Raw genomic sequence first — 27,116 nt, forward strand, 5'->3', positions numbered from 1 at the left:
AGAGTTGGTTGAGTATGCTCTTAGTGCCAGCATCGGTCTATGGTGGTAAATAGACGGCTACAAATAATATAGATGAGAACTCTCTTGGTAGATAGTGTGGTCCACAGCTTATCATAAGGTACTCTACCTCAGGCGAGCAATACCTCAAAACTTCTTTAATATTAGACATCACGCACCAGCTGTTATAGCTCTATATTGTCCGTGTCGTCGTTCAGCCACAGCTCGGTGAAACATAGGATATTACAGTTCTAATTGTCCCATTGGTAGGATAATCGTCGGTCATCCATTTTATTTTCCAATGATTGCATGTTAGCAAGTAGAATTGGTTGCAATGGGAGTTTACTCGCTTGCCTACGGATTCTAAAAAGGCAGCCTGATCTGCGTCCTCTTTTCCTCCGTCTTTTCTTCACACAAATTACATGGATCTGGGCCTGTTCCCGGGAGAGCAGTATATCTTTCTCGTCGGAGTCATTAAAGGAAAAAGCTTCTTCCAGTCCATGGTGAGTAATCCCAGTTCTGATATCCAGAAGTTATTTTCGGTCATAAGAGACGGTAGCAGCAACAGTATGTACAAAATAAGTTAAAACAGAAGTTACAAACAACGTTAAAAAACAAACAAAATAGCACAATTGATTATGGCCATGTAAAACATCTGCCGTCAGTGCCATTTTATCATTTTATCATGAATCTTTAAAGGGGTATGACTAATGCCCACATTGAGACATCACTATGACAGAACACGGATCAGAGCCAATATAAGAGGGCTGGCTGGGGTCATAGAGGTTCGAATAAGCTACCTCCTAATAAAGAAGATAGATTAAAGCTTATTGACTGAGCTCTGCTGAGAAGGCTGGGGGCTGTAAGATCTCCTGTGGTGACAGTGTTAACCCTCCTGTTTCATTCCCTCGGCATGCTAATAAGGGTTACGGTGGTACCTGCAGAGCTGGAGCCCACTCCCTGGTCCTCCTCTCCTCCCTCATCCATTACTTCCTGCTTTATCTCCCTCTTCCTTGCAGTCTCCAGGCGACAGCGGACCTGGGCGATAAGGCGGGAGAACTCACTGTTATGCTGCTTCCCTGCAAGACAGAGGAGAAGGAGGGGTGAGAAACCAGGACAGGCACAGAGAGTACAGACATGCATATACACAGTCTCACACCCAGGCAGACATATCCTGTTTCTGAACTTTGCAAAGCGGGAGACCTGCATTTCGATTCCATTTAACACTCAAAGAAAAACCCACATCCAAACACATCGAGAAACAAGTGTGGTTTAAGTCAGATAAATCAACGCACCTATCATACAAACTCTCTCCTAAGTATTTTCTTGTTACAGTGAATTCAGAAAGTAGCCTTATTCTAAAATAAATTACATTTAAAAAATGTCTTTGTCAATATACACACAATAACCCATAATGACAAAGCGAAAACAGGTTTTTAGACATTTTTGCAAATGTATTAAAAATAAAAAACAGAAATAGCATATTTACATAAGTATTCAGACCCTTTGCTATGAGACTCAAAATTGAGCTCAGGTGCATCCTGTTTCCATTGATCATCCTTGAGATGTTTCTAAAACTTGATTGGAGTCCACCTATCGTAAATTCAATCGATTGGAAATTATTTGGAAAAGCACACACCTGTCTATATAAGGTCCCACAGTTCACAGTGCATGTCAGAACAAAACCAAGCCTTGAGGTCAAAGGAATTGTCTGTAGAGCTCCGAGACAGGATTGTGTCGAGGCACAGATCTGGGGAAGGGTACCAAAAAATGTCTGCAGCATTGAAAGTCCCCAAGAACACAGTGGCCTCCATCATTCTTAGATGAAAGAAGAGCTGGCCTAGAGCTGGCCACCCGGCCAAACTGAGCAATCAGGGCAGAAGGGCCTTGGTCAGGGAGGGGACCAAGAACCCGATGGTCACTCTGACAGAGCTCCAGAGTTCCTCTGTGCAGATGGGAGAACCTTCCAGACGGACAACCATCTCTGCAGCACTCCACCAATCAGGCCTTTATGGTAGAGTAGCCAGACGGAAGCCACTCCAGAGCCCGGACTTGAGCCCGATTGAACATCTCTGGAGAGATCAGAAAATAGCTCTGAAGCGACGCTCCCATCCAACCTGACAGAGCTTGAAAGGATCTGCAGAGAGGAATGGTAGAAACTCCCCAAATACAGGTGTGCCAAGCTTGTAGCGTCATACCCAAGAAGACCCAAGGCTGTAATCGCTGCCAAAGGTGCTTCAACAAAGCACTGAGTAAAGGGTCTGAATACTTATGTAAATTTGATATCAGTTTTACATTTTTAATACATTTGCAAACATTTCTAAAAACCTGTTTTTGCTTTGCCATTATGGGGTATTGTGTGTAGATTGATGAGGGGGAAAAAACGATTTAATACATTTTAGAATAAGGCTGAAACATAACAAAATGTGGAAAAGGTCAATGGGTCTGAATACTTTCTGAATGCACTGTATATCATAACTAGAGACATGCGCTCTGGAATAGAGACCATGTTAATGTAAGGTCCTGGTGGGAGTTCGAATATAGGGGCCCTCTCTGTGTACATTGTTGAAAACAGCCCAATATCCAGTTGCAGTGAAGGGGAAGGATAGTGTGTCATGGGAGGAGGTTTTTGTTTTGAATAGGAAAAGACAAAGACACTCAGGGTTTTACTAATATGATATTTCAACTGACGAGGGAGAACTCCATAAAAAGGCCTCTTATCAGCCTACGCAGAGTCTGTCAAATGATAACAAAAATCAAATCACAAGTTCCTGCTGGTGAAATAAACTCATCAAAACACTGGCCGATTTAGGCAGACAAAGCTAATGGATAAAGTTTGCAGAAGGGATTCAAGTAGAGGGCCAAAACAGATGTGTTCAGTTCAGCAGAACAAAAACATAAAATGTGGGGGGGGGGAAAAATACAATAACATAACTGAGAACAAACTCCAGAGAATGTAAAACCAAGAGTATGGAATCGCAATTTCAGGGTTGTTATGGCGAAACAATGGATCTGAGAGAAACAAAAAGCACAAAATATTTCTGCTCAGACCTCATACCTGGTTCCAGATTTAACTGAAAGGACAGTGTTTCATTCCTGTGCATATTAAACTCCTCATAGCATACGTGTCCTGTCAATACAACTTAGGGCCAAAGTAGTCCAGATCACACAGAGAACACACGCACCAGGACAGAATTGCATTACACCCGCCAGTGTAGTTAAGTGATTTCAACATGAGATTCCTTTCCTCTGCTATGCCTGTTATAGCCATGTTCTGCAGGACATTGTGTTCTCTCAGCTAGAGCACAGCTAACCTCCACTCATCTCTTGTGATCTGACTAAAGCAGATCATAATGATAGTAGTGACGGGGGACAAAATTGATACAGTTACATGTCGGGATATTATTTTTAAATAGGTACCCAATTTGTTTTCAGCACTTTTATTTCCATGACTGATAAGTTTTCTCATGGCTCTCATCCCTCTGTAGCAGACATAAGGTGAGCAATATGTTTGGATAATGGAATCGCAATAAATATAGAATTGTGAGGACCGTGATAATATCGTATCGTGAGGTCCTTGGCTATTCCTAGCCCTAATGGATAGATCCTCTGGAATCTGCTCAAGATATTCTTATTCTGATCACTTTCACATCTTGTACTGTAAACCAGTATCTAAAACCACTCATAAATCACCATAAGACAAGACCAGACATTAGAGTCCTCCCATCGTAAAACATTGTGGACAGATATTCAGCTTCTGAAAGCACTGGACCCTGGCTGCAGCTGCTTAGGCCATTCTTGCAGCACCAAACATTCCAGCAAGTCCGATGGTCAGAGTAAATTGAATTGAAGTGTGTGCGTGTGCATGCATGTGTGTGCCCCTGCATGATCCTGCTGCATGGTCCACATTAGGCCTCCATTTCACGCCTCCTTCTTTCCCCGAACCCTGACTCAGCAGTACTGTTCTGTTTGCACATGTACTGTACAGTAAATTAGATTCACCAGATTCACCAAGGTGGGATATTCAGTGGCAGAACACTGATAAATTGTACCCGTTTACTTGCTTATCAGCAGGACTTTACAAAGCAAGAACGAAGAGGGCTAACATTGTGTTTTGGATTCCAAGGTATAAATATTAATTACAAAATATATATATTTTTTAACTCAGATTAGGCCTACAAGACAAGTGGCTGAATCAGACTATTATTCTGAGGACTGTTTCTGACGTGGCTAAGACAGGTTTCCACCTTGAAGAGTCTTGAGTGAGACCACTGAATGAAGGTCAAAGAACCCAAGTTTTATTGGAATGTCACTGTGATCTGATGGCATGTAATATTTGAATATATTTGGAGGAATGAAAACAGACTTCAGTATATTACACCACCCAGTTAGAGCAGCATTCAGAAAGCCAAGGTGAATACACACAATTCATGGGTTCATTATGTCATGACCGTTCACGAGAATCCAAATAGGTCAGATCAGGTTTGCAATAAATAACTTTACTCAGACCCCCTCTCACCTGCAGAGGGGGAAGAAGGGAACTGGTGGGGATTAACCACTCACGTCCTGTTGTAAATCAAGAAGATTCTGGTCTGCCTCTCCAATATTCATCAAAGAAATGTACTTTGTTTCAAGATATTTTTTCCAGCTGAAACTCGAACACGTTCAAAAGCAACTACTGGAACAATATTTCTTACCTAGAATGTGGGGAGTGGTCAGAGGCGATCTATAGAACACTGTCATTTTTTTTTTTTTGTAATGTCATTATAGATGTTATTGATGGGTTCTGATTTCTTAACTTTTGAAATCATGAAATATACTTTTTCATTTCACTGAGGGAGAGGGTAACGTATAACATTTACATTATGTCAGGATATGTTATTGTTAGCCATCAGGGATCCAATGGGAGGAGAAGAGACACAGTCTGGTACAAGTCACCATGACAGCCGTAAGCTGGGGAGGAGTAAGGAATTTGGGCAGAGGTCAGGTTAGATGAAGTGAGGAAGAACATATCACTAATATTCTGGATAGCAACAGAGGTGTATTGGCTGTTCAGAGGTATAAGGAGGGGCTCAGCAAAGGAGCAAGGGTTAAATATCAGTGCTTGTGTGAATATTTTCTTTGTCTTATGCAGCTATATGACCCAGTGGGCGAATAAACTTAGTTTGAGCTTGATTAAGCGTCCGTTAGTTTTTTTACTCTGTTTATTTAGAACCTAACATTATAAAGGAAATACTGCAACCTAGAACATATACCCACTACATGTACAAAGTTTCCATACTATGCGTTGTGCATGTTAAAACATATATTTTTTTAAATGAAAGCGTTTTTGTTGAGAGGGATGTGATGAGAAAATATAAGAGAATTGTTTTACATAACTTTGTACAAGTGACAAGTCACGCCTCTGAGTGAGGTCAGAGAGCGTGTCAGCTTGACGAAACAGCCACTTTCGAACAAACTATATAAAATGTTGGGTTAAGAAATTAACATAACATACCAGAAAAGCGTTGACCTGCAGCTGTACGTTTAAAGTGGTCTGAACTTTGAATCTCAACACGAGGTACAGACGATAAACTCACCTCCCGGACAATCACTGGTATGGCTGATTAGCCATCCTAAGTAAAGTATCTTCGAAAGTGAATTTTAGTGGGACCATTCTACTACTCTGCTCAAACCATCATATTACACTACTCTCATCACCCCACTGGGAACCATCGACATGGCTGGCTAGCCTATCTTTAAAGAATCTGAAAGAGCTAATGGAAGGAAAATAAACTCTGTAGTTCTGTTCAGGACTACACAAGGCACCTGACAACTACAGAGAAGAACAACAGTAGAAGACTTGTTGGAACCCTTTTGGATAATCAGAGCCTTACAAGCGTGCCGGGGAAAAGGCACAACTTCCTTTCCAAGGTGGCCCTGTCTACCGAGAGAGATCCGGGAAACAAAGGCATTTCACGTAAATACATTCATGATTTCTTACTCCAAGCAGGCGGCAGTTCATGAGCAAAGTATGTGATTACTGTAAGAGAGAGTAGTTTCTAAATGTACCAACGTTAAGTGTCTCTGTACCTCTCTCTCTCTCCATCACTTTTGTAACAAGCAGCCATAATGTTATCAGTCCGCTAGGGACATGTTTTTATTGTAGTAAGTGTGTATTTTTATCCTGTGTTACCATTAATTAGCTAGTACATAAATATTAAACCAATTTGTGTTGTACTGAATCATAAGTAAGGCTCAGGTTTTATCAGATGCAAGGTTACAACTGATCATAATGATGATATGATACAAGGTTATGATTAATAAGTTGACTGTTTATAGATGTGATAGGTAAAGACCTTTTAGAGTTTAATTCGGGAGATGGTAACTCTTTAAAGAACCGCTGTCGTGGTGCCGCAGATCCTAATGAGTTAAATGATACATGATTAATTTAATCTGGTAACAATTAAACATAGTTAGTTGATTAGATAAATAACAGTCCTCAGATTCATTCTAAAGTCAAGTCACGGCAATTACTTAGTTGCCCGTGACTAATCTCGTTTTGGCCAGAGCTTTTCTTCTATTTACATGTCAATACAATATCTGCTCATAGCTATTTGTTGGGTTTGAAATCAAGACATGCTATTTTTAATTCTGAAATTCATATTAGTCTTTACGAAGCAAATTATAGTTTAACTGAATTAACTTCCATCACTTGTTTGTTTCGTAGCCAGGGATATTCCATGTACAGAGTGAACTCTAATGCGTGCAATGCCTGCTTTCAAAGTTTTGTGGCTAAAAAGAATATGTTTCATATGCAGCCCCAGAGTGACAAAGCACTTTTATGGCTGTAGTTCAAGTCTAAGCTGTAAGGAAGAAATGACAGTTGCATGGACAAATACTGATCATTATCAAAACAGTAATTTACATCTAAACGAGCTCAAGACCTGGTATCTGTTCCAACTTCTATCTGTGTGACATCCTGTCAGCATCTGTTGAAGACCCATACTGCTGCCTTGCTTGCTCCTGTAGCCTAACTGACTCAAAGTGGAGTACATCTTTCTCAGTAGCAGGATGACTGTCTCCAGGAAATTCCATGTTTGATGTGGATCCAATCACACAGTCACCTCGTTCTTATTGGCAACCCGTTAAGTCAATCACACAGGGACCACCACTCTGTGCGCAACGTGCGCAAACGTCACCATCCGCAACTGATAAAATGTCACCACGACCTGCCTCCAAACATGGGTTCAGCTGCACACAGAGAAAGAGAGAAAAAGGGAGCAGAGAAGAAAGAAGAGAAGATCATTATCTCCTTTCTCTGGCCTTATCGTCTCAGGCTTTGATCCAGCTCAGGTGAGCAGCTTTCATGAACAATAACAAAACAGATGTCCTTAACAGTGAAACTTCCTTTTACTACTTGATGGCTAGATGGCCAATAGTCGTTAAGATGAAATGATGGGTGTTTAATACTGTGCATGCATGGAGGCAGACAAGAGGGCTAAAGGTTAATTGCAATAAGCCCAAAATAAATGAGGGGTTTAATCGTTTTGAGGGGAAATCGCAGCATCTGGAAATCAGAAGGACAGAAAGAGAAGATGTATGTGAGAACTGACAGAAAAAGGCAACAGATTTTTTCTAATACTGTATTAAACGTTTTGGTCTCTAATCTTAACATTTCAAGATGAAGTTTAATAATAGAGGTAAAATTGCCTTAAAGTTTTTATGTTTTCTTTTGGGGTAGGTTAAGGCCACCATTAGCCATAAGAGCATATGATATTATAACGCACCAGCATAGAGCAATACATGTAGTAAAGGAGTAATTCCAAAAAGAACATTGAATGCAGAGAGACATCCGAGTGAAAAATATAATCATTGTTCAGTTATAAAATGTTGTCAACTGTCAGTAATTGCCTGGGCACAAATAAATGGCTTATTATGAATCACAGATGTTTGATGGAATGAGGAACATGTGCAGAGGAAAATGGTGGTAACCTGGTTTCTTATCTAGATATTATTCTGTTGGGCATAGGCTGGATCCTGAAGCCAGCTGTCTTGGCAGAGGGTCAGGGTAATAATTAGGTAGATATGATGCTATACACTGTATACAGTGGGGTCCACAATGATTGAAACCATTGATAAAGATGAGCAAAAAAAGGACTGTATAAAATAGATTATTCAAGTACTGAGCTACAGGTAACTTCCAAAATAAAGAAAACACTTGAGTAAATGAGGGATACAAAGCATATTGAAAGAATGCTTTCACACAGGTGTGGTTCCTGAGTTAATTAAGCGATTAATATCCCATCATTCTTAGGGTCATGTATAAAAATGCCCAGTTGCCCATTATTTTGATTACCATGCCTAGAACAACAAATCTCATTGACTTTGAAAGATGGATCTCAAAGGAGCATAGGGGGTTTAAAGTGTGTTGGCACGCGCACCAGTCACCAGATCTCAACCCAATTAAACACTTATGGGAGATACTGAAGAGGCGCCCGAGACAGCAATTTCCACCACTATCAACAAAACCCCAAATTATGGAATTTCTCGTGGAAGAATGGTGTCGCATCCATCCAAGAGTTCCAGACACTTGTAGACTTTATGTCAAGGCGCATTGAAGCATACAATATATACTGCTCAAAAAAATAAAGGGAACACTTAAACAACACAATGTAACTCCAAGTCAATCACACTTCTGTGAAATCAAACTGTCCACTTAGGAAGCAACACTGAGTGACAATAAATTTCACATGCTGTTGTGCAAATGGAATAGACAACAGGTGGAAATTATAGGCAATTAGCAAGACACCCCCAATAAAGGAGTGGTTCTGCAGGTGGTAACCACAGACCACTTCTCAGTTCCTATGCTTCCTGGCTGATGTTTTGGTCACTTTTGAATGCTGGCGGTGCTTTCACTCTAGTGGTAGCATGAGACGGAGTCTACAACCCACACAAGTGGCTCAGGTAGTGCAGCTCATCCAGGATGGCACATCAATGCGAGCTGTGGCAAGAAGGTTTTCTGTGTCTGTCAGCGTAGTGTCCAGAGCATGGAGGCGCTACCAGGAGACAGGCCAGTACATCAGGAGACGTGGAGGAGGCCGTAGGAGGGCAACAACCCAGCAGCAGGACCGCTACCTCTGCCTTTGTGCAAGGAGGAGCAGGAGGAGCACTGCCAGAGCCCTGCAAAATGACCTCCAGCAGGCCACAAATGTGCATGTGTCTGCTCAAACGGTCAGAAACAGACTCCATGAGGGTGGTATGAGGGCCCGACATCCACAGGTGGGGGTTGTGCTTACAGCCCAACACCGTGCAGGATGTTTGGCATTTGCCAGAGAACACCAAGATTGGCAAATTCGCCACTGGCGCCCTCTGCTCTTCACAGATGAAAGCAGGTTCACACTGAGCACGTGACAGACGTGACAGTCTGGTGACGCCGTGGAGAACGTTCTGCTGCCTGCAACATCCTCCAGCATGACCGGTTTGGCGGTGGGTCAGTCATGGTGTGGGATGGCATTTCTTTGGGGGGCCGCACAGCCCTCCATGTGCTCGCCAGAGGTAGCCTGACTGCCATTAGGCACCGATATGAGATCCTCAGACCCCTTGTGAGACCATATGCTGGTACGGTTGGCCCTGGGTTCCTCCTAATGCAAGACAATGCTAGACCTCATGTGGCTGGAGTGTGTCAGCAGTTCCTGCAAGTGGAAGGCATTGATGCTATGGACTGGCCCGCCCGTTCCCCAGACCTGAATCCAATTGAGCACATCTGGGACATCATGTCTCGCTCCATCCACCAACGCCACATTGCACCACAGACTGTCCAGGAGTTGGCGGATGCTTTAGTCCAGGTCTGGGAGGAGATCCCTCAGGAGACCATCCGCCACCTCATCAGGAGCATGCCCAGGCGTTGTAGGGAGGTCATACAGGCACGTGGAGGCCACACACACTACTGAGCCTCATTTTGACTTGTTTTAAGGACATTACATCAAAGTTGGATCAGCCTGTAGTGTGGTTTTCCACTTTCATTTTGAGTGTGACTCCAAATCCAGACCTCCATGGGTTGATAAAATGGATTTCCATTGATTATTTTTGTGTGATTTTGTTGTCAGCACATTCAACTATATAAAGAAAAAAGTATTTAATAAGATTATTTCATTCATTCAGATCTAGGATGTGTTATTTTAGTGTTCCCTTTATTTTTTTGAGCAGTGTACATTTGACCTTAAGAAAGGCCTCAGGACCAGGGGAAGCAAAATAGCCCCATAACATCAACAATCCACCAACATGGAGAATGGGGTCATTTGTGGACATTTCTTTGAGCATACAATACAGGTCAGTATTTCAATCATTTGGCACCCCACTGTATGTTAAAGGACAATTCCCCCACTTTATAACTGAGTAAAACATTAAGGACATCTTCCTAATGTAGCGCTGCACTCGCCCCTTTTGCCCTCAGAACAGCCACAATTCATCAGGGCATGGACTCTACAAGCTGTCGAAAGCATTCCACAGGGATGCTGGCCCATGTTGACACGAATGCTTCCCAAAGTTGTGTAAAGTTGGCTGGATGTCCTTTGGGTGGTGGACCATTCTTGATACACATAGGAAACTATTGAGGGTGAAAAACCCATCAGTGTTGCTGTTCTTGCTCTTGCCACAAACTATAACCCATTCAAAGGCACTTAAAACTTGTGTCTTGCCCATTCACCCTCTGAATGTCACACATATAAAATCCATGTCTCAGTGGTCTCAAGGCTTAAAAATCCTTCTTTAACCTGTCTCCTCCCCTTCATTTACACTGATAGAAGTGGATTTAACAATTAACATCAATAAGGAATGATAGTTTTCATCTGGATTCACCTGGTCAATCTGTCATGGAAAGTTCAGGTGTCCTTAATGTTTTGTATACTCGGTGTATATGAACAACAGTAAGATTTGATACACTGATGTTTTATCGTTTTTGTTAGTCATACTGCACAATTCCTTGTTTTTGTAATTTTGAAGTTTCTGTATTCCGTTTATGCATGCCCATTTATGCTTTAAAGCTCTGCCAGCCCAACAACTTCCAGTGTAGCACCTGACGCAATCTTCTGTACTGAGAGCTGTCGAAACACAGTAAACACGAAATGTCTTTCTACACCCATTACCTTCAAGACCTCCCCCTTATTACGGTGAACAATGTTCATCGTATTGTGAGAGGATCAGCTATTGCTTAAAAAAAAGGGATTTAAGCTGTACATAGTTACATCAACAACTACTAAGGTGAGTATTCACAACTAGCTAGCTATAAAAACTACCCATATGTTATTGGGTCAGTTCCCCTTGATTTTGATATTCAGTCATTTTTTCTAAAAGGATAAGTTGTTTTATTTGTATTTCTCAGTTTCCAGCAAGGCTCTTGTGACAAGAGGTTAGTGTGAGGGCAACTTGTTACAGATCAATGAGGAAGTCCGAGAAGCAACACCGTTTGAGAGTAGGAAGAATGAATATAGCAAGCACAAGCTTTACTGCTCTGGTTGTTATAAGCAAGTTCCTGGGGATTCATAAAAGTGTCTAAAAATAATGGCATGGTGAGGATACTTGGGAATTGATTAGCTAGATAGTGTAGCCAGCATAGTACACTTCAACAGTCATATTGTAAATAATCACTAAAGGTGTGAATTTAGGATATGCTCCCCTGAAACTCGACTGAACAAAAATAGAAATGCAAAATGTAAAAAGTGTTGGTCCCATGTATTGTGAGCTGAAATAAAAGATCCCAGAAATATTCCATGCGCACAAATAATTTATTTCTCTCAAATGTTGTGCACAAATATGTTTACATCCCTGTTAGTGAACATTTCTCCTTTGCCATTATAATCCATCCACCTGACAGGTGTCGCATATCAAGAAGCTGATTAAACAGCATGATCATTACACAATGGCGACAATAGGCCACTCTAAAACGCGTAGATTTGTCACAAACACAATGCCACAGATGTCTCAACTTTGAGAGAGTGCAATTGGCATGCTGACTGCAGAAATGTCCACCAGAGCTGTTGCCAGAGATTTGAATGTTCATTTCTCTACCATAAGCGGCCTCCAACGTCGTTTTACAGAATTCCAACCGGACTAAATAACGCAGACCATGTGTAACTGCGCTAGGACCTCTACATCCGGCTTCTTCCCCTGGGGAATCATCGGAGACCAGCCACCCGTATAGCTGATGAAACTAAGGAGTATTTTTGTCTGTAATAAAGCCCTTTTGTGTGGAAAAACTCATTCTGATTGACTGCGCCCCTGCCCAGTCATGAGAAATCCATAGATTAGGGCCTAATGAATGTATTTTAATTGACTTATTTCCTTATATGAACTGTAACTCAGTAGAATCTTGAAATTGTTGCATGTTGCGTTTATATTTTGTTCAATATAGTTTGAGGATTTTTTTCTTTGAATTGTCAGTCTTTCTAATATTCTTGGTTTGTTGACCTATATTTGAACAGCACTGTTATTGTTGTTTAATCCTTGAATTATTTTCACAGACTGTGTTAAAGGACTTACTCCCTGTCATCCTGGCCCACTACCGTTGCTCCTGTGTTGCTGGGAATACTTTGTGCAACCTCACAGTCGCACTGCTCTACCAGACAGAACACTACTGTCAACTTGGGATTGGTGTGGTTCCCCCTGTCCATAGTTGCACTGAGAGTGAGCAGAGGTGGCACAAGCAAAGAACAATGGTAAGGCTGTGTGTGAATGTTTATTGAAGGCTAATATGAATAATATAAACGAGTGATGTGAATGTGATGATGTAAGTGCCCCTTGGTATTCCTAGGGTGTGAAGCCAGGCCCTGTTAACAGGATGATAGTCCTGCCAGCAAGACCCAAAGAGGAGACTGGCTGAGGGAGTGAGGTAAAATGTTTAGCATTCATCACAATCTGAGCTAATTTTTGACAACCGCTTTAAATTTGTGTAGCCAATATGCCTTGATTAAAATAGCCACAGTACATCAGATTATGCCAATCCTGAAACAATCCCTAGTGGTTCCTAACTCTAGACACTTGTGTAGATCCAAAAGGGATAGGTAAAAGCAGCCAATCAAACCAAATGAAATTGTATTTGTCACATGAGCCAAATACAACAGGTGTAGACCTCACAGTGAAACGCTTATTTACAAGCCCTTAACACTTATTTTTCTTACAACTGCATTGTTGGGTAAAAAATAGATAAGTAAGTAACAAATAATTAAAGAGCAGCTCCGGTACCACTTGCCGTGAGGTAGCAGGGAGAACAGTCTATGACTAGGGTGGCTGGAGTCAAACCATTTTTAGAGCCTTCCTCTGACACCGCCTGGTATAGAGGTCCTGGATGGCAAAAGGCTTGGCCCCAGTGATGTAATTGGCCGTACACACTACCCTCTGTAGTGTTATACCCTATTTGGTAAAATACCAAGTCCATATTATGGCAAGAACAGCTCAAATAAGCAAAGAGAAACAACAGTCCATCATTACTTTAAGACATGAAGGTCAGTCAATACAGAACATTTCAAGATCTTTAAAAGTTTACTCAAGTGCAGTCGTAAAAACCATCAGGGCTATTTCACCAAGGAGAGTGATGGAGTACTGCATCAGATGACCTGGCCTCCACAATCACTCGACCTCAACCAAATTGAGATGGTTTGGGTTGAGTTGGACCACAGAGTGAAGGAAAAACAGCCAACACGAGCTCAGCATATGGCAACTCCTTCAAGACTGTTGGAAAAGCATGTATATCCAATCCTTCTGAATCGACAAGTGTCTTGGCAGCAGGAACCAGGGGTTGTTTCCTGATAGGGCCTATGACGGAAATTCCTTGCCTTTATCACAGGAGTACCTTCAATGAGACAGAGCTACTGTATCTAGTTAGCATGCTTCCTAGCTGGACTGCTACATCCAAAATAATAGTGTTTGCAACAATAACAGCCAATTTTCATCTTAGCGACTGTCTTAAACAGTCCAAACAACATTTATACATTTTAGTCATTTAGCAGACGTTCTTATCCAGAGCGACTTACAGTAGTGAATGCATACATTTCATACATTTTTTCCCCCGTACTGGTCCCTCGTGGGAATCGAACCCACCCTGGCGTTGCAAACACAATGCTCTACCAACTCAGCCACACAGGCAAATCATTACGGATTCCTAGTGTATCAGTCTGTATCTTTGGTGCTAATGTAAGCAATGCTAGCTAGCTAAGTAGCTATACCTGCTGCATCTGAAATAAAGTGTTTTCAATGACTACAGACAAATATTATTCAAATCAGAAACCCATTTGCATTGCTAGTTATAGCCTTATGTTAGCTAGCTAACATTGAACCTAGTTTGTTAGCTTTAGCTACTTGCAGATTCATACTGACAATGTTTGTATTGGTAGTAGTAGGAGTTGGGATTATGACGGGAGATTATGGCCGTCTATTGTATTTCATGAACATGTGTGCATGTCTAGACAATAGTGACCCATCCACTTAGCTAAATGTGGCTGGGAGGTGGTTATAGCATTTCCTTCACATGATCCATCAATTTAGACAAGTGTGTCAGGTAAACGTAATAAAATAATGACGTTTACACACTTTGTTTTTGATATTGCTACTATGCAAGTAACCACTTCACTGTACCATTTACACCTTCTGTATCCTGTGCATGTAACAAATAAACATAGATTTATTTGATATGTGTGTTTACCACATGGCCTCACATGTGAATCCTTAAAGAGATGGGTGGGCTTAAGGCTTAAGAGGCTGTGAACGATGCTCAATGGTTATAGACAAAGAAGAGCTCTCCGGTTGGTGTACCAAAACATTCAAGGGCCATTTTCTCAAAAGTGGGGTTAAAAGTATATCAACTTTCAAAGCAGAATTACTTTCCCATTGTTCCTCAACTGCAGTGTATGATACTATTTTCTAGTCTCTACTTTTATCCCCCCAAAAAAACACAATTTCAAGTTGATACATAAGACCGAATCGAGGCGGTTGGTTTCAGGGATGTAATTGAATTATTGTTATTTGAATCAGCTGGTGGAGTGCAATGGGGAAAAAAAACAGAACATAGTGCCCCAGGACAGAGTTTGGAAAACCCTGGTGTAAGGCACGGCATGGGCTTTGTACCGCTAATGAAGGTGAAGCACTGTTTGCTTTCTAAACACCTGAAAGAGCAATTTCCTGCAATGTAGCATGAAATATCATGAATTGTGACACAGGAACCAAGACATTTAAAATAAATCTTATTTTATTAACAGGAATAGAGAAACATTACAGGGCTACTTCCTAAATATTTGGGAGAGGAGAGGGGAGAGACCAACAGGAGGCCAGCTCCCTATGAGGGGCGAGTCCAACCGGCCTCATCTCGCTTTAACCATTGCAACCAGGTTCTTCGGCACCTGTAAACGCTACCTCTGGAATTCACGTGAGCCGTTAAGGACTGCAGCAACAACGGCAGTTTTGCAGGAGCAATTAAGTAATATGGTGCAGGGATTTCTCTGCCATTTTAACCCATGGGTGGGCCCCCTAAGCATTTCAAAACCCTACGTTATACACACACTAGAGGTGGACCGATTAATCGGAATGGCCAATTAATTAGGGCCGATTTCAAGTTTTCATAACAATCGGTAATCGGTATTTTTGACCACCAATTTGCCTATTTTTTTTTTTACACCTTTATTTAACTAGGCAAGTCAGATTAAGAACAAATTCTTATGTTCAATGACGGCCTAAGAACGGGGGTTAACTGCCTTGTTCAGGGGGGATTCGTTTTTGCAACCTTCGGTTACTAGTCCATCACTCTAACCACCTGCCTTACATTGCACTCCACGAGGAGCCGGCATGGCAGGCTGACTACCTGTTACGCGAGGGCAGCAAGAAGCCAAGGTAAGTTGCTAGCTAGCATTAAACTCTTATAAAAAACAATCAATCAATCTTAACATAATCACTAGTTAACTACACATGGTTGATGAAATTACTAGTTTTTCTAACGTGTCCTGCGTTGCATATAATCGATGCAGTGCCTGTTAATTTATCATTAAATCACAGCCTACTTCGACAAACGGGTGTTGATTTAACAAGCGCATTTGCGAAAAAAGCACCAATGTACCTAACCATAAACATCTATGCCTTTCTTTAAAATCAATACACAAGTATATATTTTTAAACCTGCATATTTAGTTAATATTGCCTGCTAACATGAAATTGTGTCACATCTCTAGCGTTCATTGCACGCAGAGTCAGAGTATATGCTACAGTTTGGGCCGCCTGTCTCGTTGCGAACTAATTTGCCAGAATTTTACGTAATTATGACATAACATTGAAGGTTGTGCAATGTAACAGGAATATTTAGACTTAGGGATGCCACCCTTTAGATAAAATACGGAACCGTTCCGTATTTCACTGAAAGAAAAAAACGTTTTGTTTTTGAGATGATAGTTTCCGGATTCGACCATATTAATGACCTAAGGCTCGTATTTCTGTGTTTATATTATTATGATTTGATAGAGCAGTCTGAGCGGTGGTAGGCACCAGCACGCTCGTAAGCATTCATTCAAACAGCACTTCGCTGTGCTTGAAGCATTGCGCTGTTTATGACTTCAACCCGGGTGGGTATAATTTGTGGAATGTTCCAACAGGAATCTATTCCAAAAACTTCGTAAATAACAAGGTTGCCAAAAAACAACACATACAAAGTTGTATAGCGGCAGAATAAGATACCTGGTAGGGAGTGGTCTATTTTATTGCGTTTTTCACTCATCACGTTTATTCTGAAAAATGTCTGTCCTCACTCTGGTTGCCTATGGACAAACATTAAGAATAAGCTACGTGGTGAGTTGATGCCTATTCGGCAGCTAGTTAGCTAGGTTGGTATGCATTGCTACTTTGTATACATTGTTGGTTGGCAACCATTTACTTTACGCTTTTTGGAACAGATTCCTGTTGGAACGTTCCACAAATTATACCCACCCCTTCAAGCCTATCAACTCCCAAGATGAGGCTGGTGTAACCGATGTGAAATGGCTAGCTAGTTAGCGGGTGCGCGCTAATAGCATTTCAAACGTCACTCACTCTGAGACTTGGAGTAGTTGTTCCCCTTGCTCTGCATGGGTAACGCTGCTTCGAGGGTGGCTGTTGTCGATGTGTTCCTGGTTCGAGCCCAGGTAGGAGCGAGGAGAGGGACGGAAGCTATACTGTTACACTGGCAATACTAAGTGCCTATAAGAACATCCAATAGTCAAAGGTATATGAAATACAAATCGTATAGAGAGAAATAGTCCTATAATTCCTATAATAACTACAACCTAAAACTTCTTACCTTGTGAATATTGAAGACTCATGTTAAAAGGAACCACCAGCTTTCATATGTTCCCATGTTCTGAGCAAGGTACTTCAACGTTAGCTTTCTTACATGGCACTTTTACTTTCTTCTCCAACACTTTGATTTGCATTATTTAAACCAAATTGAACATGTTTCATTATTTATTTGAGGCTAAATTGATGTATTATATTAAGTTAAAATAAGTGTTCATTCAGTATTGTTGTAATTGTCATTATTACCAAAAATATATATAATAATAATACATTTAAAAAATTGTTTGTTTTTTTATTGATTTTTATTTAATATATATTTTTATTTATTTATTTAAAATCGGCTGATTAATCGGTACCAGCAATTTTTGTTCCTCCAATAATCGGTATCGGCGTTGAAAAATCATAAATCGTCCGACCTCTAACACACACACACACACACACACACACGGGATGGAAAAACTAAGTTTGCAGAAAAGATAATGGACTTGTTTATATTTTTGAATACTAATCTTTGAGAACTAACAATCACCAAAATAAAAGCGAGACACTCAGGGAGATTTGAAAATCCCCAAAACAATGAATTTAGCAGTATTAATTTTGTTATGTTTGAGCAAAAGAACACAGCATTATCCATGGCAAACTGCATAGAATTGCAGGAAACTACCTTTAAAACTGCAACATTCTCACATCTACATGGCAAAATGTGCAGAATTGCAGGAAATTAGCTTTAAAACTGAAAAAAAAAAATGGATCAGCTCCATGGAGAAATTAGTTCAATTGCACGAAATTGGCTTAAAATGTTCTCTACAGAGCCAAGATGGGGGCCTCTAAAATATAGCCGCGCTGTCGGCCGACCGCATTCATTGCCACGCCCCCTGCCACACCCACCACCTAAGCCCCTTTTTGATCCCGAAAAAAACCTGTGGTGTTCCCTTAAACATGGACAGTCGCCTACAACCAGCTCAATTTGAAGCAATTCTTGACTCTGACCATATGTCCTTCAGTTGTGATGTGAACATTTGTGTCATGAAGTGCACTCATACTGGTGGCTACAGCATTGACTGATGCTGTAACACTCCCTAATCTATTGTCCACAAGGGGGAAATAGAACACAGGGATTGAATTAAGATTCTTTTTTATTAGGCCTCTGAATCAACACAAAAAAAAGTAATTTACTAAATTACTCCCATCGTTTTGAGTCACTAGGGGTTGACAGTCTGATAAGGAAAAGCTAAAATAAATGGTTTCTAAAGCTACCATAACCAGAAAGGAACTGTGAAGCTTGAACACACTTTCATACACAGAACATCAAAAGTCAGTTAACCTGCGCGTCGCTAGTCTGAGTACCAGTCTCTTTAGCCAACATTCCAATCCTTGTCATTGCTAAATAACATACTCAGATTAGCTCATCGCAGCAGTGCTGGCATAATATCACCCATTTCATATTTTGTGTCTGTTAGTTGCTAAACTAACTTCCAATCGTTAAAAAAAATTCATTACTATTTGCTGTTCAACAGGTTTATGAATCCAAGCTGAATATAATACATTTGATTATGAACAAAACATTTGTCTGCTGGGCTTGATAACATTAGGTACACAGAGCCAGCTAAGCAAACGTTACCTCAGTTCAGGCGATAGATGAACTGTCATTCCAAATATGATTGAATATTTACCATCTAACTCAGACTACACAAACAGAGAAAGAACCCATGTGTGCATTGGGAAAAACATTTTCACATTCTACACACAATACCCCATTATGACAAAGCAAAAACTGTTTTGAGAAATTTTAGGAAATGAATAAAACACAAAATATTGAAATATCCCATTTACTAAGTATTCAGACCGTTTATTCAGAACTGTTGAAGCGCCTTTGGCAGCGATTACAGCTTCAAGCCTACTTGGGTATGACGCTACAAACTTGGCACACCTGTATTTTGGGAGTTTCTCCCATTCTTCTCTGCAGATCCTCAAGCTCTGTCAGATTGAACGGGGAGTCGCTGCACAGCTATTTTCAGGTCTCTCCAGAGATGTTCGATCTGTTTCAAGTCCGGGCTCTGGCTGGGCCACTCAAGGACATTCAGAAACTTGTCCCGTAGCCACTCCTGCGCTGCCTTGGCAGTGAGCTTAAGGTCATTGTCCTGTTGGAAGGTGAACCTTAGCACCACAGACTGGGGCTAAGCGCTGGAGCAGGTTTTCATCAAGGATCTCTGTACTTTGCGTCGTTTATCTTTCCCTCAATCATGACTAGTCTCCCAGTCCCTGCCACTGAAAAACATCCCCACAGCATGACGCTGACACCACCATGTTTCAGCGTAAGGATTGTATTGGCCAGATGATGAGCGGTACCTGGTTTCCTCCAGACGTGACACTTGACATTCAGGCCAAAGAGTTCAATCTTGGTTTCATCAGCCCAGAGAATGTTGTTTCTCATGGTCAGAGTTCTTTAGGTGACTTTTGGCAAACTCCAAGCGGGCTGTCATGTGCCTTTTACTGAGAAGTGGCTTCCGTCTGGCCACTCTACCAAAAAGGCCTGATTGGTGGAGTGCTGCAGATGGTTGTCCTTCTGGAAGGTTCTCCCATCTCCACAAAGGAACTCTGGAGCTCTGTCAGAGTGACCATCCGGCTCTTGATCACCTCCTTGAACAAGGCCCTTCTCCCACGATTGCTCAGTTTGGCCGGGCGGCCAACTCTAGGAAGTCTTGGTGGTTCCAAACTTCTTCCATTTAAGAATGATGGAGACCACTGTGTTCTGGGGTACCTTCAACGCTGCAGAAATGTTTTCGTACACTTCCCCAGAACTATGCCTCGACACAATCCTGTCTAGAAGCTATACGGACAATTTATTTGACCTCATGGCTTGTCAACTGTGGGACCTTATATAGACAGGTGCCTTTCCAAATCATGTCCAAATCAATTCAATTTATCACAGGTGGACTCCAATCAAGTTGTAGAAACATCAAGGATGATCAACGGAAATAGGATGCACTTGAACACAAATTCGAGTTTCATAGCAAAGGGTCTGAATACTTATGTAAATAAGTTATCCGTTTTTTTATAAATTAGCAAAAATATCTAAAAACCTGTATTCGCTTTGTCATTGTGGGGTATTGTGTGTAGATTGATGAGGATTCTAATTTATTTAATCCATCTTAGAATAAGGTTGTAACGTTAGAAAATGTGGATAAAGTCAAGGGGTGTAAATACTTCCCGAATTAACTGTATTTGACTCACCTGACTTAACTGTCAACATTCACCTCACTGGTCAAAATGTGGTAAGCTGCAGCAGCAGCAGGTGATAAGACAACCTGGCGCCAATGATTTTTTTCTTCTTGTCAATCACTCAAGCAAGAGCCTGCCGCCTGGCCAGCTCGTGCACATGCTCAGGTCTATCAACATTTCTTACTATGCGAAACAGGAGGGCTGGCATTGAAAAACCCGAGTTTACTTTTTGTAACAGAGAAAAAAAAATACAAAAATACAAGAATCCCAGACAACACAAAAAAAAGCTCAAGATACTTTGACGGATCTGCATGATTCACGTGGGTCACGAATTTAGATCAGAAAATCCGGAAATTACAAGTGATTCAATACGATAATATTAGGCTATTTGGAAAGGGCACAATGGCTGCAACTTCACTCGGTGATGGTGGGAGTGGTTTTGCTGAATAGAATCATGGGCGTTTGAACCTTGAAAATAAAAATATTGAAGCAAAAGGACAATAAAAGCATTATATAGGTCGTTGAACATCTATTTAAAATATTTAAAGATGTTATTAGACAAAGACAAACAGAGGAGCTAAAAGTGCCTTCAGAAAATATTCACACCCCTTAAACCTTTCCACATTTTGTTGTTAAAACCTGAATTTAAATTAGATTTTTTTGTCACTGGCCTGCACACAATACCGCATAATGGTTGAAGTGGAATTATGTTTTTCGAATATTTTACAAATTACATTTTAAAAGCTGAAATGTCATGAGTCAATAAGAACTCAGCCCCTTTTATGGCAAGCCGAAATAAATTCAGGAGTAAAACATTTCTTAAGTCACATAGGTTGCATAGACTTAATAGTAATAGCGTATACCCCGATATGGAATAGAACCTGTATTAAATTCTGGATGTCACCCAACCCTAAGTGTGAAATAGGACAAAAATACAGTTCCAGTCAAAAGTTTGGACACATCTACTCATTCAAGGGTATTTCTTTATTCTTCAATGTAGAAAATAGTAAAACTAATAGTGAAGACAACAAAATTATGAAATAACACATATGGAATCCTGTAGCAACCACAAAAGTGTTAAACAAATTGAAATATATTTTATATTTGAGATTCTTCAAAGTAGCCATCCTTTGCCTTGATGACAGCCATGTTCGTTAAAAGTGTGCCTTGAATTCTAAATAAATCACCAAGTGTCACCAGAAAAGTACCCCTACACCATCACACTTCCTCCTCCATGTTTCACAGTGGGAACCACACAGGCGGAGATCATCCATTTACCTACTCTGCATCTCACAAAAGACATGGCGGTGGGAACCAATAATCTCAAATTTTGACTGATCAGACCAATGAACAGATTTCCACCAGTCTAAATGTCCATTGCTCATATTTATTGGCCCAAGCAAGTGTCTTCTTCTTATTGGTGCCCTTTAGTAGTGGTTTCTTTGCAGCAATTTAGTAGTGGTTTCAACAGCAACAGTTGATGTTGAGAGGTGTCTGTTACTTGAACTCTGTGAAGCAATTATTTGGGCTGCAATCTGAGGTGCAGTTAATTGCCGATTTCTGAGGCTAGTACCTCTAAAGAACTTATCCTCTGCAGCAGAGGTAACTGGGTCTTCCTTTCTGTGGCATTCCTCATGAGAGCCAGTTTCAACATAGCGCATTATAGGTTTTTGCGACTGCACTTGAAGAAACTTTCCAAGTTCTTGAAATGTTCCGTATTGACTGACCTTCATGTCTTAAAGTAATGACGGACGGTCGTTTCTCTTTGCTTATTTGAACTGTTTTTGCCATAATATGGACTTGGTCTTTCACCAAATAGGGCCATCTTCTGTACACCAACCCTACCTTGTCACAACACAACTGATTGGCTCAAACACAATAAGGAATGAAATTCCACAAATTAAAAGCTGAAATGTCTTGAGTCAGTAAGTATTCAACCCCTTTGTTATGGCAAGACTAAATAAGTTGCATGGACTCTGTGTGCAATAATAGTGTTCAACATGATTTCGGAATGACTACCTCATCTCCGTAGCAGACACATTCAATTATTTGTAAGGTCCCTAAGTCGAGCAGTGAATTTCAAACTCAGATTCAACTCCATAGACCAGCAAGGTTTTCCAATGCCTCGCTATTGGTAGATGGGTAAAAAGCAGACATTGAATATCCCTTTCATGGTGAGGTTATTAATTCGACTTCAGATGGTGTATCAATACATCCAGTCACTACAAATACAGGTGTCCTTCCTAGTTCAGTTCCCGGAGAAGAAGGAAACCGCTCAGGGTTTTCATCATGAAGCCAATGGTGACTTTAAAACAGTTACAGTTTAAGGGCTGTGATAGGATACTGAGGATGGATCAACAACATTGTCGTTACTCCACAATACTAACCTAAATGACAGAGTGAAAAGAAGGAAGCCTGTACAGAATAAAAATATTCCAAAATATGCCTCCTGTTGCAACAAGGCACTAAAGTAAGACTGCAAAAAATGTGGCAAAGCTATAAACATTTTGTTCTGAACACAAAGTGTTATGTTTGGCGCAAACCCAATACAATAAATTACTGAGTACCACTCTCCATTTTCTTCAAGCATAGCAGTGGCTGCATCATGTTATGGGTATACCTGTAATCGTTAAGGATTGAAGAGTTTCAGGATATAAAAAAAAAACGGAATGGAGCTAAGCACAGGCAAAATCCTAGAGGAAAACCTGGTTCAGTCTGCTTTCCACCATACACAGATGAATTCACCTTTCAGCAGCACAATAACCTAAAACACAAGGCCAAATCTACACTGAAGTTGCTTACCAAGACGCCGTTGAATGTTCCTGAGTGGCCTAGTTACAATCTATGGAAAGACCTGAAAATGGTTGTATTACAATGATCAACAAAAAATTTGACAGAGGTTGAAGAATTTTGAACAGAATAATGGGCAAATGTTGCACAATACAGGTGTGGAAAGCTACTACCTGGAAAGACTCCCAGCTGTAATCACTGCCAATATTGATTCTAACATGTATTGACTCAGGGGTTTGAATGCTTATCTAATGAAGATACAGTATAATAGCTTTTACATATGATTTTTCTTACAAATGTTAGAATTTTGGCAGAGTATTTTGTGTAGATCGTTCACAAAAATCTATTGCATTAGTCATCTCAGGGATCCTAATTGAAACATCACTGAGTACCAATTTCCGGTTTTGCTCATCACTAAAGTCAATAAACATTCAATCATAAAATGTCAAACTGTGTAAGACTTCAATAAATACTTCATAATAACTGCCCAAATGTTATAAGTGTAGGAGTTGTTCTTTAAGGGCTGTGGAGACAAACTAATTTCAGTGTGCCCCTGTAGAGGCCCAGGGCTGACAGATTATTAACATAGCCTGCCAAGGGCACAGGAGCAAGCTGCAGTTAACTTAAAAAAAATATATAATAATAATTAAAATGCAGTTGAAGTCAGAAGTTTACATAAACTTAGGTTGGAGTCATTAAAACTCGTTTTTCAACCACTCCACAAAATTCTTGTTAACTATAGTATTGGCAAGTCGGTTAGGACATTACTTTCTGCATGACACAAGTCATTTTTCCAACAATTGTTTATAGACAGATTATTTCACTTATAATTCACTGTATCACAATTCCAGTGGGTCAGAAGTTTACATACACGAAGTTGACTGTGCCTTTAAACAGCTTGGGGAAATTCAAGAAAATTACGTTATGGCTTTAGAAGCTTCTGATAGGCTAATTGACATCATTTGGGTCAATGGGAGGTGTACCTGTGGATGCATTTCAAGACCTACCTCCCAAACTCAGTGCCTCTTTGCTTGACATCATGGGAAAATCAAAAGAAATCAGCCAAGATCTCAGAAAAGAATTGGAGACCACCACAAGTCTGGTTCATCCTTGGGAGCAATTTCCAAATCCCTGAAGGTACCATGTTCATCTCTACAAACAATAGTACGCAAGTATAAACACCATGGGACCACGCAGCCACCATATCGCTCAGGAAGGAGACGTGTTCTGTCTCCTAGAGATGAACGTACTTTGGTGCGAAAAGTGCAAATCAATCCCAGAACAACAGCAAAGGACCTTGTGAAAATGCTGCAGGAAACAGGTACAAAAGTATCTATATCCACAGTAAAACGAGTCCTATATCGACATAATCTGAAAAGCCACTCAGCAAGGAAGAAGCCACTGTTCCAAAACCGAAATAAAAAAAGCCAGACTACGGTTTGCAACTGCACATGTGGACAAAGATCGTAGTTTTTGGAGAAACGTCTCCGGTCTGATGAAACAAAAATGGAACTGTTTGGCCATAATGACCATCGTTATGTTTGGAGGAAAAAGGGGGAGGCTTGCAAGCCGAAGAACACCATCCCAACCGTGAAGCACGGGGGTGGCAGCATCATGTTGAGGGGGTGCTTTGCTGCTGGAGGGACTGGTGCACTTCGCAAAATAGATGGCATCATGAGGATGGAAAGTTATGTGGATATATTGAAGCAACATCTCAAGACATCAGTCAGGAAGTTAAAGCTTGGTCGCAAATGGGTCTTCCAAATGGACAATGACCCCAAGCATACTTCCAAAGTTGTGGCAAAATGGCTTAAGGACAACAAAGTCAAGGTATTGGAGTGGCCATCACAAAGCCCTGACCTCAATCCTATAGATTTGTGGGCTGAACTGAAAAAGTGTGTGCGAGCAAGGAGGCCTAAAAAACCTGACTCAGTTACACCAGCTCTGTCAGGAGGAATGGGCCAAAATTCACCCAACTTATTGTGGGAAGCTTGTGGAAGGCTACCTGAAACGTTTGACCGAAGTTAAACAATTTAAAGGCAATGCTACCAAATACTAATTAAGTGTATGTAAACTTCTGACCCACTGGGAATGTGATGAAATAAAAGCTGAAATAAATTATTCTCTAATATTATTCTGACATTTCACATTCTTAAAATAAAAGTGGTGATCCTAACTGACCTAAAACAGGAAATGTTTACTAGGATTAAATGTCAGGAATTGTGAAAACTGAGTTTAAATGTATTTGGCTTAGGTGTATGTAAACTTCCAAATTCAACTGTGTATGTGTGTGTAGAGATAGATAGATAGGATTGGATTAGATTAGATTTTGATCGATAGAGATATATATATATATATTATAATAATAATAATTATAATAAAAGCTGAAGTTCACTGAGAGAAAAAAAAATAACTGGTCTCCATTGACAGAGTTCTGTTTGGCATTGTTTTAGGGTCCTGCTCGCAACCTTGCTGTTCAATGACACAACAATAGCACACTGATGGAGGCACATTCATTGAGTGTGCCAATCTTGTTCAAACGTTTGGAAGAGAAAGCGAGACTGCTACCACATACTGCATGTGGCCAACACTCTGTGTTTGTGCGTGTGTCGCCATATCCCTGGTGTCTGCCCATTCACTGATCTAAACAGCCATCGGAGTGAGTCATCGCGGGGACGGGCGAGCCCGGCTCTGGTCTGATTAATCAAACTGTTTTCATTTAAGACAGCTATTTATAATACACCCCTCCATGAGTCAGATCAATATTTCAATCTCCATATTTAGCAAAGTTAGCACCACCAAGCTATTTCTAGTTCCACCCACCTTTTATCTTCCTCTGGCTATCACAGCCACTTAACCTTGCAAAGTGCCATACGGTCCCCTTACAAACTCTCGCTCTCTCTTTGTCTGTCTGTCTGCCCAAGAGGCAAGGCAAACACAATCTGTCTCAGATTCTTCTGCATAAATTAAGTCCCGCTGGGTAAAGGCTATTACAGGTCAGAATTATTCACCAAAAAGACACTGAAACACCCCAGTAAACCTAAACGTTTCCCTCCTTCATGGTGTAATGTCTGCTGCTGTGAGAGTCCCTGATGCTTAATCACTTCATCACAGTTAGAGGCCTTCTCAGACTATACAGCCACACAGCCACCAGGGACCAGGGGAGCTTATGGTCTTCCTGGCAATTCTCTCCGCTGAAGTGGGTCCTTAGCCATACGAGGGCATTAAGCAGGATCAATGGTCCACCCCTGTTGCACTCCCACTGTATTGATCTGATCTGTGTATGTGACAGAGCTGCTCCTCTTATCTCTGGTTCTGGCCTGATTCACTTCACAGCTCTCAGAGGAAGATGACTTCTCCTAAACTGGTACAAGGACTAAAGTGAGTGCACCACTCTAGTGGACTGGAATGACTAAGCACTCTGAAATAATAAACACCGGCAGTGTTTTAGTATCTATTTTTTATTTAACTAGGCAAGTCAGTTAAGAACAAAGGCGGTCATTGTAAATAAGAATACTACAAAATTATATTAGTAAGCACTACATGATCGAGGGGGGAACCTCAGAGGAAAATTACTGGCATGAGCTCCCCAAGGAGATCACGTTCAAATGAAAAAAAGCATCGACAAATCTAGCAGCTAACAGTTCAATCGATAAAAACAAATCTAAAGTAAGCACTATGTGGTAGAGGAATACTACAGTGTTTAGTATAGTATTCTACACAGTACACTGCAACATTCTTAAGTAAGCACTACATAATCAAGGGCTACTACAGTGTGTAGCATAGTATTCTACAAAAATATTATAGTAAGCACTATAGTA

The 27,116-nt window shown here is 40.8% G+C and overlaps 1 protein-coding gene across 5 annotated transcripts in view; it reads right to left on the reverse strand.

Moving 5' to 3' along the window:
- The window catches only part of LOC106583181 (E3 ubiquitin-protein ligase RAD18), a 97,633-nt gene that overhangs the window by 45,090 nt on the left and 25,427 nt on the right, over nucleotides 1-27,116 (reverse strand). For all 5 annotated transcript variants that reach the window (XR_001323457.2, XR_006761306.1, XR_001323456.2 and 2 more), the window contains one exon: nucleotides 936-1,076. Coding sequence is in view for 2 of the 5 variants with exons in the window: in XM_014167080.2 (XP_014022555.1) it covers nucleotides 936-1,076 (141 nt within the window). In the remaining 3 variants the exon portion in view is untranslated. The remainder of the gene's footprint in view (nucleotides 1-935; nucleotides 1,077-27,116) is intronic.

Source organism: Salmo salar, chromosome ssa22 (assembly GCF_905237065.1).
Source record: "Salmo salar chromosome ssa22, Ssal_v3.1, whole genome shotgun sequence".
Lineage (NCBI taxonomy): Eukaryota > Metazoa > Chordata > Actinopteri > Salmoniformes > Salmonidae > Salmo > Salmo salar.